Here is a 14,502-nt window from a genome sequence, read left to right as displayed (position 1 = left end):
TACTTCTTATTATTTGCTTACTATTCTTTTTTTTTTTTAATTTTATTTAATGGTTAGTGAAATTATATATTTTTAAAAATTTTTCTTAATTATTAAGGATGTTAAAAAAATATTTAAAATAAAAAAATAAAAGTTTTAAATACACTAAAGTAAAAAACAGGTAGTAAAAGTGTAGTTTACTCATCTTCTTTTTCTCAAAATCCTTTCAAAAAGCTACCTCCCTCGTGCATCTTTTACTTATTAATTAGGATTTTTACCTGTTGTATCTACCAATTATTTGTTAATTATAATTAAGATTTTTACAATTTATCTCTATATTATTTTGTTAGGATTTTTACCGTTTGTCTCTATTAATTATATTTTTATTATAATTTAATTATTAATTAATGATAATTAATATATAATTGGTAAAATTTTAAAATATTAAAAAAATATTATTAAATTATTAAAATTTTATTATTATTTTAACTAATAGATAGATAATTGTAAAAATAAATTTTGAATAGAATGGTGAAATATAAAATCATGAGATAGTATGTAAACTATGATTTTATATATTTTGAGTTACAGTATATGTAAAAGTAAAATCAAATTTACTTGTTATTATTTAAGGAGTAAATATTTATTTTATTACTTCATATTATTCATAATTATTAATTTAATTAAAATATGATTAGTTATAAATAAAATAGTAAAATATGATAAAATAAAATAAATTAATAATTAAAAAAATTAAATATTTTTTTGATTATTAATTATTTATTATTATATAATGAATAAATCGATAATACAATATAAAAATTTGATGTGAATAATTAAAATTAAATTTATTATATATTATTTTATTATTATATAATAAAAAAATAACTATTTCAATATAAAAGTTTATAATAATTAAAAATTAAATTCTTTTATATTCACCAAAAATATCTTTTTATCTTTAGATAATCCATAGAGTTGCTTAGTGGTTACCGATTCAGACAATTATTAACCCCCGACTTTGTTGCAACAGTCGGAGGATTCCTTCCAACTTCTACTTTTCATGCATGTGTCTGCTCTTATTTCTGACACCTCAGACGCTCTACACGCACTCTCTCTCTCTTCAGAGCCTTTTAAAGTAGACAGAAGCAGTCCTCACTGGGCTGCAGTGGAGAGTGATTTGAGACCAGAACTAAGGAAGAAGACAGAGATAACGCGTTGAGGGATCTGAGACCGAAATGGGATCTGGGGCTGCTGGTTTCTTCAAGGTTCTTCTCAAGAATTTTGATATTCTTGCTTGGTATGCCTTCCTTCTTCGCTATTTTACCTACTTTACCAATTTACTTTGTTAACTCAAAATAGAAAGAAGGGGAAATAAATTATTAGCTTAATGTGGTAACTGTTGATTTTTTTATTCTTCACTAATTTATTCATTGGTTTCATTCGCAGGCCTGTGGTTAGCCTTGTTTATCCTCTGTAAGTGGGATTCTGGCTCTTTTTCTTTTCTCTTCGTTTGTCCTCTCTCTCTCTCTCTCTCTCTCTCTCTCTCTCTCTCTCTTCATTTTTTTTTTGGTTAGCTTAGATTTTCTGCGATGAGTAGTGTTAAATATTATAATAAATTTGTGTTTTTCGTGTTATTCGACAGATATGCCTCAATTAGGGCAATTGAAACTAAATCTCCTGTCGATGATCAGCAATGGCTTACTTATTGGGTTCTCTACTCCCTGATCACCCTATTCGAACTCACCTTTGCCATAGTCATTGAATGGTGAGACAGCAATATAATTAGCTTGCTTGTTTTCCTTTTGCCTTGTCCTTTATTGGTTGAGAGGCGGGAATTTCATCGACTATGGCTTATGTTTAATTTGAGATTCAAGTGCTAGAATGGTTAGTTTTTCGTATCACTCTATATATATATATATATATATATATTTTTGGATGTCGGGGACCTCTCCAAGGCAGGGCCCTTTGGACCCACCCCTGCAGAATAAACCCCGGTCCCGTGCACCGCACCCTCGGAAGTTTCTCTACACGGAACTGGTTAAATCGCTGGCTTTTCACCGGGGGTGGCCCCAAAGGATTGTTTGCACCCATGAGGTGTTGAACCTTGGACCTTGAAGGGAATGAGACCCCAAGACCAAGGCCTTCACCACTTGGGCCAACCCCTTGGGGTTATATCACTCTATATACTTGGACTTTGCTTGGAATGTTCTCGGTCTTTCAATTACAATGAGTTTATATTATGCTTGAATTGCCATTCAACTCGGTGAAATACTCACACACATATTCATGCGTTGCGATTGCCCCACAGTTGTTTTGTTATTTTGTAAAGCAATTGAAACTTGGAAAATCTATGCACCATATTTTCATTACTTGTGATAAGAAAAAAGAAAGAGGAAAATCTATCTACTATTTTCCAACATGTGGAAAATATGGGTGTTGAACTTGGTGCATCTGACCCTTTTGGTATCTCAGTTGTAATTTGGGATCAACTCTTTAAGCTGTCTGATTAATTACTGGCAAGATGTTCCCAAACCCGGCATATTTGACCTTATGTTCAACTGCTTATCATGTGATCACAAATTAAGTATTTGATGATGTGATAATGTGATAAGCATGTGATTTAAGGTTAAATATAACAAAAATTGGAAGACTTTAATGATAGAGGACGTTGCAATTAAGCTCATAGCTTGAGGGCTTAAATTTAGAACCTCGGGTGAACGTTGCTACTGACCTGCAGAATGTTGTCTTTGGGCTTTGGCTTAAGGGCTAAAGAATGGGTCAAGGCTGCTATGTGTATGTCCTAACTTCAAGTCATACCAACGAGGACAAAAATAGAAAAACAGTGATGCTGTGTGTGATTTTTGTGCATAGAGCTCTGTTAGGGATTACTTAGCTTGTGCTGGAATTTTCTAAATTTCTGTGGCAGGATTCCCATCTGGCCATATGCAAAGCTAATCTTGACCTGCTGGTTGGTCATCCCTTACTTCAGCGGTGCTGCATATGTTTATGATCATTATGTGAGACCTTTCTTTATCAGTTCGCAGCAGTCTATAAACATATGGTATGTCCCTGGGAAGAAGGATATCTTCAGTAAGCCAGATGACATTCTAACTGCTGCAGAGCAGTATATTGCTGATAATGGGACAGAAGCATTTCAGAATATGATTAACAAGGTATTTAGCCTATTATATTAGGAGAATGTTGTGTTTACAAATGCCTTTTAAGAGTTTATTGGTAAATCAAGTCCCCCTCTGGGCGATATAGGAAGAGCATGGGAACTGCCCACTGATTGGATAGTTTACAAACATTACATTATCAGCAAGTAATAACTAATGTTTTTAGGGAGCTGGCTATTTAATCTTTTATCTTGTTCTGCAGGCTGACAAGTCCAGGGCCAGGAGGAGTGAAGTTTACTAAACCAATGAAGAGGACTATAGATATTGAGCCTTGTAGCTGTCAGCACGTTTTCCACCATCTAGTTTCTTATGAAGAAAAGGATGCACTGTTACTAGAGTTTTTCTTTTTGTGGTTAGCCCTCGGTTTTTGTATTCTTATTTGAAACGATCTGTGGTATTTGTAAAAAATAGCAAATGTTCCTACTTTACTATATGTAATTAGCAAAAGTTTGCATCACTTTTATTCCTTCGCATGCATCAAAATCTTTGACTTCCATGTTGATTCGGTTGTTCTTGGTTTTATACCAGAGCATGAATTTGATGCACCATTTCAGTATTTTGAGAGATATTTCCCAGCTTATAATAGGCTGAGTTTGATTACAATTACATTTGGTTGACAGCAGTAAACCTGCCTGCAATACCATCTTAACTCAGATACCAAATCTTACATTTTTGTTAAATGGGTATTTGACCCAATATTTTGTCAATGTAAATATGGTCCTCTGTTTCCCTTATAGAACCATCATATTTTGTTCATGAACTGTCAGATGAACTTTGTCTTGATATACATAAAGGATCGTTCGAGGAAAGACGGGGATTGAAATTATTAAAGAAACTTAATGTCTTCATATAATCGTCTAGGTTACACTTTCCCTGTTTTCTCCTAAAATCTTTCAATCGATTAGGATTGCTTTTGGCTTTGCTTTCTACCCAGCATAATGATTCTCATTTCTTTATGTTAGTCGTCAAATTCCAACTTTCTTTTATTGAGTGCTTATTCTCAGTTGTAACTTTGTTGTTGGGGATTACCTTTTTTTTTATGATGATAAAGTGGATTATTGCCTTCAATAATGTATATACTCACATAGATGATGATAAGGTGGTATTCCTCACTTTAGTAAATGCAAACAATGGGATGCCCAAAGTTTTGAAGGAGACAGCTCACTTGGCTGGAATTATTAGAGTACTTTTCGTACTTTCCATATTAATCATTAATCAGGAAAAAAAAAAAAAACTTATTTGTAAGTCCTTTTATTAACACACCAAAGACAATTGGAATGGAAGCATGCCATATCAATCGGTATAAAATAGTATTTGCATCTTGACTTTGACAAAACTAGTGACTTTGGTCAATCACTCGTTCATTTAACTCAAAATCTCAGGATGTTTTTCTAGGTGTTTCGGCCTTTTCAGCTCGATAATCATTTGATCCTATGAAAAACTTGTAATAGATAGTTCATGGTATGTATATATTTGAGATATTTATACGGCAATGCACGATACATATGATGTGAGCGTAATGATATGTAGGATTCCTTCCAATAGGTAACAAATCATTGTAATTTTGGTCCACAACAATCCAAGAACTTTGTTTTTATTTACTCAGGACCTAGTTTTCTCAGCATATGATACGCTAAGCTTATTTTTCATCTGGCATAAAGCATCCTTGCTTTCAGGAAATTATGCAAGGCTTGCACCTGATTGCAACAATTAAGACATAAGTGCCTAATGGTCTCAAATATGAGTTGAATCCTGGATGGCACAATGCCAATGATTCTTGCAAAGAGGTCACATCCATTTCCAGCATGAGTTACAGAAAATTTATAACATAAATTTGACAACTTTGAATAATAAAAGAAAAGTATAAATATAGAACTAGACAAATCAGTGTCTCAAAAGAAAACCCAAAAACAACTGTAAAAAACCAAGGCCAACACCACTAGAATTCCAGTCAACGCAAGACGATGTAATCTCCATACTTCATAAGAAAGTACCAAAATGATGACCACGGAGAGATGATGTCACGTTGATTATGTCACACGATCTAGAAAACAAGAAAATGCCTCTGTACTGTTACTAGATGGTAGCCATTGTTTATATCATTAATCAAATGGATAGACTTTACAATAGGTAGCTAAATCAGAATTTAAAAGAATTTACTCTGGACAATCACAAGTATAGTCAGTGCAAAGGTAAATGCTGCTTGTGGCAAAAAAACAAGTCTCAACAATACTGGATATGAAATCTTCGCTATAGATACAACTCCAAAAAAGAAAGAACATTTATGCAATACAATGAGAAGAAGAACATTTATGCAATACAATGAGAAGTCAGAGGGCATGAACATAGTATTGGTGATTCTTATGAACTGTCTAGAATACCAGTATAGTGTGTTTGGATAGATGGATTTGAGAAGGTAAAGATTTAGGTCTTTTGAAATCCAAATAATAGATTTGGATTATTTACTAAAATTTGGATTAGGATTTGCACAAAAATCAAACAACCTTTTAAGCTTTTTAAAATCTTGGATTTGAAATTATGGTTGATTTGAAATCCAAATCCAAGTTTTTATATCCAAAGGGAACCTATGGAAATTTTATGTAGCTATTGGTAAAATTTAGGTATTTTGGCTAATGATACTAGATTAGTCATTTTCCCAATTTCTGCCATCTTTCTAACCGAGACAAGTGGACATAAAGAAGGATCAATGTTTTATTATTTAGTAGATGACGCAAAGTTAAAGATCACTAGCATCTCATGATAAAGTGAAGCAATGGGCTTGTCCTGCCAGAAGACTCAGAAAAGAGTCTTACTTTTTACAAGCAAGGCCTCCTTTGTCAGTCGACAAACCTAGGCATCATTTTCTGCTTTAGCTTCAGCATTTGTAAACTGTGTGAGGTAATCCTCAGCTTGGGCAAGTGCAGATTCCTTTGCATCGGCAGCATACAATATCATTTTAATTGCGACAGACATCTGCCAAAATTGAAGTAAATGCATTAATTATCCACTAAACCATGTAATCACGTCTAATTATATTTGATCCAGGTCATACCAATAAAACACATAAACCTGTAAGTATATTATGTGACTGATCTTCACCTCTTTGGATAAAACCTAAGAGGTAAAGGAAGAATGAGGGCAGCTTAAATGCATTCATATGCAAATACTCACAAAGACATTCACATGGCAGAACTCTTGTTGATACAAGAAGGTACTGCCAAGAAAATGAGAGAAACTCAGGGATTATTGACAGAGAAGGGTAAACTCCTGCCATAGTTATTATGCTCCCAAACTTGACAGTTTTTTTTTATTGTCCCCCTAGCTCATGTGAAAAATAAACCAACGTGGCTCCATCTCGAGCCCATAAAAGGCATGATCACAATCAGCTCAAATCGATAGTCGGTTACAAAAGAAACTCCTAGCAAAGGATTCAAATCTCCAGGCCAAAAACAAACCTACATTAGGATAATTTTTCTTTGGAACATTTTCATGGTGGCCATAGATTCCTTCATAATCCTTAAATATGCTGGGAGTCAAATGAGGAAGAAGGCATTGTAGGTAAATCATATGAATAGAACAAGATGTACCTAGCACTAGCAAAATAAATATGCTAAAAGGCAAACTTCCAACAAGTATTGAATCCATGAGTACAATAATCTAAAAAAACTTACTGGGAGATTCTCTAGTTCAGGACTCTGACAGAGAACCTCTATATCCCTTAATTTTGCAAAGTAAAAGTCTCTTTCTTTTTCCAAAAGATCGACTGAGAGCTTAAGACCAGCAATCTGTATGACAAAAGCATTATAACAACAAACCACATAAGGAATCAACTTTTAGAAGCGCTGCCAGCCAGACCACAATATATGTTTTTATTTTTTTTTTCCTATTTGTGGGCAGTGGTAAAAAAAGCAATAAGAGAAATGGAAAGCAGTTGATACTATCCAACTCCAGAAGGCAAACTATTTCATTATGTCAATCATAAAACCTGTGTGCGTGTGTGTGTGTGTGCCCGTGTGTGTGTGTGTGTGAGAGAGAGAGAGAGAGAGAGAGAGAGAGAGCATGCATCATGGATAGAACCATGGCTAAAACAAACGGGGCACTTGGTCCAGAGAAATTTCAAAAAGTCAAAACAAAAGAACTAGTGCATCATCCTCTTACTACCTTTGTGCTATCTAAAGTGATGGACTGCCATCCTTTTGACATAATGCCATTCATTACCTCCTCAGACAAAGCCTGAACCTCCCTGGAAGAATTTGCTCGACCTCCTGCTGCATATTTCTTTCCTTGCCTGAAGCCTACACCAACAAGCAAAAACAACAATGGGAAGGATGAAAAGCTTAAAATGTCAAATATCAGGCACAAGTTCAGAGTGCATATTGTTTGTTTGCAGAGAGGATGAAAAGCTTAAATCTCACCCAAGGCCTTATCGAGACCACTTGTGTCATCAGAACCAGGATTGTCCATATTGTTTGTTTGCAGTGATTTTGGATGCTTCTGAGAACCCTTAGGATTCCTCTCCTTCACACCCTTACCCCTTCGCTCAACAGGGTTATAATTCCTACAAGAACACAATGCGTGTTGAAGTTCAGGGAAAAATAAAATAGGAATTATGATAACATTGATGCAACATTTAAAGTTGTTAAAAACAGAGAAGGGATTATGACACTGAAAAGAAAGTAGCATACTCGTTCATAATGCCACCATTTACAGAATCACAGTATCGTTTCAGCCATTGTAAGAACTCCAAGTTGTCCAGAGGTCTTCCTTTAACTAGCCTGTTGACTTCAATATGCTGTCATACAGAAAAAACTAGCATTAAAAGAAAATAGAACTTCTGGCTTGAGCAACGACATTTGCTAATCCTACTTCCCACCTAATTATAAGTTATTAGTGAGAACATAATTGAGCCTTGCACTCCACCTTTTTATCTGGTTATCTTATACAGCTAATGGTTAGTGGAGTAATCTATTTTATTTTTTGATCAATACTCGCACCAAAAAGAAGATTTCTTTCTGCCTTCTCTTTCATTAGCTTGAATATACGCACGAGTCCCTACCTCAGTACAATCTCATTCATATAAACATAGAAGGTTTCATCTTAGAAATCCTACTCTTTACATTTCTAGAAATTGGGACTTAAAAACGATTCAATTGTACTGAAGTTGTAGACCAGTTGATAATGAGAATTTACTCTAAAAGTACATATTTATTTGTCGTTTTGTGTCAACTTCAGAAAGGAAAATCCTAGAAACAAACTCATATGATTGTGGAAGGAAATTCTAAAACTGGAGGAACAATAAGCCCAACATTCAGGCCAAGAGGCTACCACCAATGTGAAAGATTGTCTTGTGGATTACCGTTGATATTGGTTATTCTATGACACTTAATTCCAGAATAAATATCAAGTTCCTTTCTCATTTATCCAGTAGAACTAGGCTTCTATTAACCCCAAACCAACCTGATCCCGAACTTCAGACAGGAATTGCATTCCAACTTTATTCAAATAAAAAGGTCAGGTAGAAATGGGGACATTCTAATGGTTGATCCGACTTTAGGATAAACAACTCAAAAGGAATGTAGTAATACAAACTTAACACCTTAAGATAATGGAATTGGTAAAACAATAGAACTGGCAAAATGCATGCATGAAAAACATTGCAAAGTAGTTATACCAGTTGGATGAAATCACCTTATCAATTTTCAACTTGTTGAATACTTCCTGCAGAACCTTATAATTTTGGATCATATCATATTCTGTCTTCGCGTCAAAATTCACCTATAAATAGCAATGTCATCTAGTTACGCCTAATCGAAAAGTAAAATTACTAACTCAAAGATGATTTGCAGAGAAAAATAATTTTTAAAAAAAATAACAAATAAAAAGTAGAAGAGGCAGTTTGTCACCTTGTGCATTGGAACAGCTCCAGGATAGGTTGCATCAAGCATCTGACATTGCACAGCACCAGATGCGGCCTAGCCACAAGGATTCACAGTTGAAAAGAAAATTCGTTGACTATTTCATCAGAGAAGTTTGACTCGTTTGGTTACACAGTTCAGATGAAATGAGAAGAGATATTTTGTTAAAAATTGAATAAAATATTTTTACAATATAATTTTTTAATATTAGTTTTGTTTTGGGATTTGAAAAAGTTGAGTCGTTTATTTTATTTTGTATGGAAAGTTGTAATGATTATATGAAATAAGATGAGATGAGATAGTTTGGGTTTAGGTATCCAAACTAGCCATGAAAAGGCAGTCTTACCTTTCTAAATCTGGGTCACAAATGTTCTAACTCCGCATTTGGCATGACAATAACATGCAGATTAACTTTTGGGTCAAGGTTGCAGAATTGTAGCCAAGTAGCATGAACCCTATGAAGAAACTAGCAAGTAGGCAACCATGCTTTTCTTAGTCTATGGTTTGATTAAAAACTTAGCCTTCTTTGCCTCTATGACTTTATCTATTACTCTATTCCTCTTTTCCGCTATGGTTTGCAATAAAGTCTCCTCATTTTTCCTCAGCAACTAATAACCCTATTGTTGGTAGAAAAGTTTCCTTCATTTTTCGCCTTAAGTTATTTAAGACTAATGCGGAGGTTTAACCATTGATTGTATATATATGTACATACATATGTACAGTCAGTCAATAAGCATAAGCACCACTTTTTATACTGATTCAATCCAGCTTGTCACACTATAAAAAGAAACCATTACAGCTGATTAACAAGAAAATAATGAAATTCATCTTTGAAACTCATTAAGAAGATAAAACAGCTCAACATGTTTAGGGGTGCCATAGATAGCTTTTCATCTACATTTAAAGCGTTTTTGTATCCTTTCCACGGCCCTAGTGCACATTTCATGAAGACTAAAGCATAAAAAGGAGAAATGCATTAAGGAAAACTCTAAACAGTCGAATTATGCAAAAATGCATGTCATAGAAAAGCAACATGTTTCAATCCGATATTTATAATAACAAAAGATTGGTAATATGCATTGCTTTACAAAGTTACAATGGTAGTACATGCAAATTTTAATAGTAGCGATTCTTTACGCAATGCTCAGAACTATCAACAAGCCTAGCAACTTGATCTTGAATTCAGGATTTTTTTATTTATAGATTTTTTTTTTGTGAATTATATGGCCCTTCAGATCAGATTCATCTATACCATTGGCAGCTCAATGAAAGGGGAACAACACATCCAGGGAACGTAAATTGAATTTTAATGTAAATTATCACTCATTGCATACCAAAACTTTTTCCAAAGAATCACTTTTTCCCCTGTTTTAACACATGCACACACCAATGTTGCTCTCACTGTATAATTAGCAAAACCTAATTACGCAATGGCCAACTTATAATCCATTTAACGATATATGAAAAAACAAATAGACAGGTTGTCGTATGCACACAATTCAAAGGTACAGAGTATGGCATCCTAATCATTACTTAACATAGGTATAGAAGTATACCAATAATTTGCTAAACACATTTTCTACTTCATTTGGGCCAAAAAATAAAAAGAAATAAAGAAAAAACCACATTAGAAAAACGAAATTCAAGGCAATATTATGTATGTAGAGAACAAGAAACTCATAACTGAACCACATATATTTCCAGAACTCGAGCTGGGTTATCAAATTGCATTCAAACAACAACAAAAGATTGCACCAAATTCAATGCGTACAGCTTACACGAGTTCTAACGCCAATTTTTTTTTCCCTCCTTGCATTTCATCATTCAAAGAAACCCAAATTCAAGAATGTTGATATCCAGAAAATTGCTTATTCAAAGAAATATATGTCAAAATTCCTACTCAGTGCCTAATAAATGGGAATAACGAACGAACAAATGGGAATAGCGTACCTCTTCAATGCGAGAGAGATCGAGCTGAAGCCTGTTATTAATCCAATTCAGTATCTCATTCCTCCCAACAAAGTACCCGCTGTCCATCATTCCAATATTCGTGGCCATTGAAAATGCTCACGACAAAATTTATACACACAATAATGGAGGCGGAGACAGAGACACGAAGATGGAGATGGAGATGGGAAAATGAAAAATGGAGTGTATGTTATGAAGGAGGGAGGATTAAGGGGAGCAATAAAAGCGTAATCTTTGGAGGAGGAATTGATTGGTGAGGGATTGAAGAGAAAGAAACCGAAAGGACATAAAAGGACTGCCGGGCTTGCTGGCACTAACCAGTAGTTTCCTTCCTCTCGTTCTTTAGTGTTGAAGAAACAAATTATGGTGCGAGGAATTGTTCGTTTGTTAATTTTGGTTTTATTTATTATTAATCTGTAACATCAGATAGATAGATACCTTTCTTTCGATCCTCCATCCAAAATGCAAAGCGATGTGAGCAGTGGGACATCATGCAACTCGGTAATGGGTAGTGTGTCCTTTCTGTGGATCACCACTTTTGTTTGGTTCCTACCAATTATATGACATGTTGATGACGTTCAATCTCATTAGCTTTTGACTTTTTGAGTTTTGACAATGACTTTCCATATGAAATTAATTAAATAATATATATATATATATATATATATATATATATATGTCTCGATAGTTTAGATTTATGTGTTAGATTGGATTAGGGCGTCCCACCTCCTCTAGCCTTAAGGGTTTTATAGGAAAATGTTAAACGTAACTAAGAAAAATTTATCTTTTTATATGTCAATTATTAATATATTAAAAATAATAAAATTTAAAATTAAAATAAAAAATTAAAAAAATGAATCTTATAAGTAAAGGTATAAATAAAATTTTAAGTATATATAGCATTTCATTCATTATCAAGAAATCCTGTTTGTTTAATTGTATGCTCAAGATCTGCCACGGATCCATATTTATACACAAAGTTTCTGTAAGAAATAAATAAATAAAAGGAAACAATGAAAATAAATAAAAGTAAAAAGGTGGGGTTATTGTCATGATTAGTGTAACCTTGCAACCCTAATTCACTGCCTCAACAATCTAATAATTTTGCTATAAGCCTAACTATACATTATTAATTCATTTTAAAGGGAAACTCTAAAACAAATAAATATAAATCCTAAACTTCTAAATATCATAATACTAATTATTTAAAGATAATTATTAGATACCATTTTAATGGTAGAAATGGTAGAAATAATAATAAGCATAATGCTACTATGATGCCCGGGTGATACCGCTCAAGTATATCGCTCCGCAAATATATTTTTTTTTTTTTACTTTTGATTAAGAAATTAATTTTAAGTATATTGACGTATTTTTTTATTTTTTTAAAAATATTTAAATACATTAAAAAAATGTGAAAAAAATGAACTAGGCGGCATGCCCAACAGTAAGAGATGGGCGATACAGTAGCCCGACCCTAATAATAATGATAAAAAGTTTAATTTAATCGTTGCTCAGGGTAGCAACCACCTACCAACAATTTTTACCATCATGAATGGCAGCATGAGCTTCCCAGAAAAAATCCCAAAGATGGATTCAGTGTTGGTGAGGCCGGATTGGGCCTTGGAATGGCTGGCCAAATTTGATGCCACCACGATGTCAAGCTTGGAGGATTCAACTGGATCTGCTACAGAGAATGCCATGTTCAATAGACTCAAGTCAAATTTGGCTAGTTCGGCAACACCTTGGCTCCAAAACATGATGATCAGGCACTACCCTAGTGTTGGAGGCAGCGTCAAATGACCGAGGCAATTTTCTTGTCCAATTTCAATTTAATCATTTAAAATTCATAAGAATTTAATCCTATGTGAATAGGCTTATTATAAGCTCTAATGGAAAGATGAGGTCTCATCTCTCTATTGGATGGTGTAAAGGATCTAGTAAAAAATGTGGTAGGTATTCTCTCCTCCCTCCATCATTCCACTATATGGGTGTGGAGGAAGGCATCTCTCAGAGTGTGCCCCCTTCATGCAACAAGGGAGAGAGATCCCATTCTTCCATCCCAAGTTTCCTTGAGAGTTTATTTCACCTTTTGAAGGGAAGAGAGGATTTGGCCCTAAAGCTGGAAGGGAAAAGGGGCCCTCCTTCGAAGGTAAAGGATGTTAATACCTAACTTGTCACGGCTCATATTTTTTTCTCAAGAAAATAAATACACTAATAATATTCTGACAATAACTCTTTCTAAAAATTTATAATATCATTTATCATTTTCGTCTCATTAGAATCCATTTCTCATTTCTCCCCTGAGGTACGAGTACTTTATTTCAATTATGTTTGCACTCGTCAAGAGGTGAGCAATTGTGTCCATGATGCTTGTCTGATGGCAAGCACTTTGCTTGCGGCATTGCTTGCCTACCATACATTGCTCGTTGAGATGGTGATCACTATTACTCTTTATGTTGCTCTCCGATATGACGAGCACTATTATTCCTTATGTTGATCATTGATTGGCGAGTAACTGAACCTAAAATGCTCACCTACCTCACGAGCACCATCCCAACTTTTGTTTCCTTGCCAAATTGGCGAACACTATTTTTCCTACATTGCTCACCAAGTAACAAGCACTCATATTCAATAATGCACATATCACGTATGGTGGCAAGCATTTTGCATGAGTGGCTAATGGAAATGAATATATTAAAAAACTCATAACATATCAGAGATGATTTATTGAACATCAAAAGCAAATTGTTTCTTACGTGACAAAATGAATGACAAAAGATACAAAACATTCTTATACAAAAGAGAATTACACAACAAAGTTTTCCATCCTCGACAGTCGTGGAAATACTTCTACCCTCCTGATGGATAAATTCTATTTGGATCCCCTTTCTCAAGTGACAGGACATCCATAGGAAAATTTAAGTATTTGTGTTTTGGTGGAGGGGCAGAATTTACTTTGGCAGAGGCTGGTATGATTCTACTATCGAGAGTTTATAAGGATCAAGGGTTTCCCCATACATCCTGCCACTAGCCATTTATTATCTTGGGACGGGTAGTTGCCTAGGAGTCGATTCACATTCCTCTATTTGGTAATTAGATGTAGTTATCTATAATGATTGTGATTGTCATACTCGTAAAGTTCTCAATAATTAACCTACTATATAGTGTCATCCAAAAACTAATAAGGGCAATAAATGAGTTCAACAATTCAGTAAGTGAATGTCAGCATCGGTAATGTGAACAAATGAACAAAAATTAATGCACAAATAATATAATGGATATCCAACAATGAACAAATGGACATTTGATATGCATAAATGAGCTTTGATCCAAATAAGATATTACTAATAATTGTAACAATTATTAACTAGAAATTGAATGTAATTGAGCCATAGTCATATGAAGAAGATACCAATAATTTAGCATTTATTGACATGCTCATTTTTTATCTTTATTTT

At 34.1% G+C, this 14,502-nt stretch overlaps 2 protein-coding genes across 3 annotated transcripts; one reads left to right on the top strand and one right to left on the bottom strand.

Annotated features, from left to right (window-relative positions):
* The first annotated feature begins 1,039 nt into the window (after positions 1-1,039).
* On the top strand, positions 1,040-3,615 carry LOC122282726 (HVA22-like protein a). The gene is made up of 5 exons (XM_043094723.1): positions 1,040-1,279; positions 1,429-1,455; positions 1,625-1,747; positions 2,909-3,155; positions 3,361-3,615. The coding sequence occupies exons 1-5, from the start codon at positions 1,218-1,220 to the stop codon at positions 3,397-3,399; spliced, it is 498 nt and encodes a 165-aa protein (XP_042950657.1). The 5' UTR covers positions 1,040-1,217; the 3' UTR covers positions 3,400-3,615.
* Positions 3,616-4,932: 1,317 nt separating this feature from the next.
* LOC122281198 (microtubule-associated protein RP/EB family member 1B) lies at positions 4,933-11,542 on the bottom strand. 2 transcript variants are annotated; one of them, XM_043092529.1, is made up of 9 exons: positions 11,024-11,542; positions 9,062-9,130; positions 8,847-8,933; positions 7,844-7,950; positions 7,574-7,716; positions 7,320-7,453; positions 6,830-6,943; positions 5,972-6,131; positions 4,933-5,202 (listed from the first exon to the last, which is right to left on the bottom strand). In XM_043092529.1, exons 1-8 carry the CDS (start codon positions 11,129-11,131, stop codon positions 6,009-6,011), a joined length of 885 nt encoding a protein of 294 aa, XP_042948463.1. In that variant the 5' UTR covers positions 11,132-11,542; the 3' UTR covers positions 4,933-5,202; positions 5,972-6,008. The 2 variants fall into 2 exon arrangements, with proteins under 2 accessions (XP_042948463.1, XP_042948465.1); XM_043092531.1 differs by having other exon boundaries at positions 7,377-7,453; positions 11,024-11,538.
* Between the last annotated feature and the right edge of the window lie 2,960 nt (positions 11,543-14,502).

The sequence above is a fragment of the Carya illinoinensis genome, chromosome 11 (assembly GCF_018687715.1).
Source record: "Carya illinoinensis cultivar Pawnee chromosome 11, C.illinoinensisPawnee_v1, whole genome shotgun sequence".
Classification (NCBI taxonomy): domain Eukaryota; kingdom Viridiplantae; phylum Streptophyta; class Magnoliopsida; order Fagales; family Juglandaceae; genus Carya; species Carya illinoinensis.
This window is presented reverse-complemented; position numbering and strand designations above follow the sequence as displayed.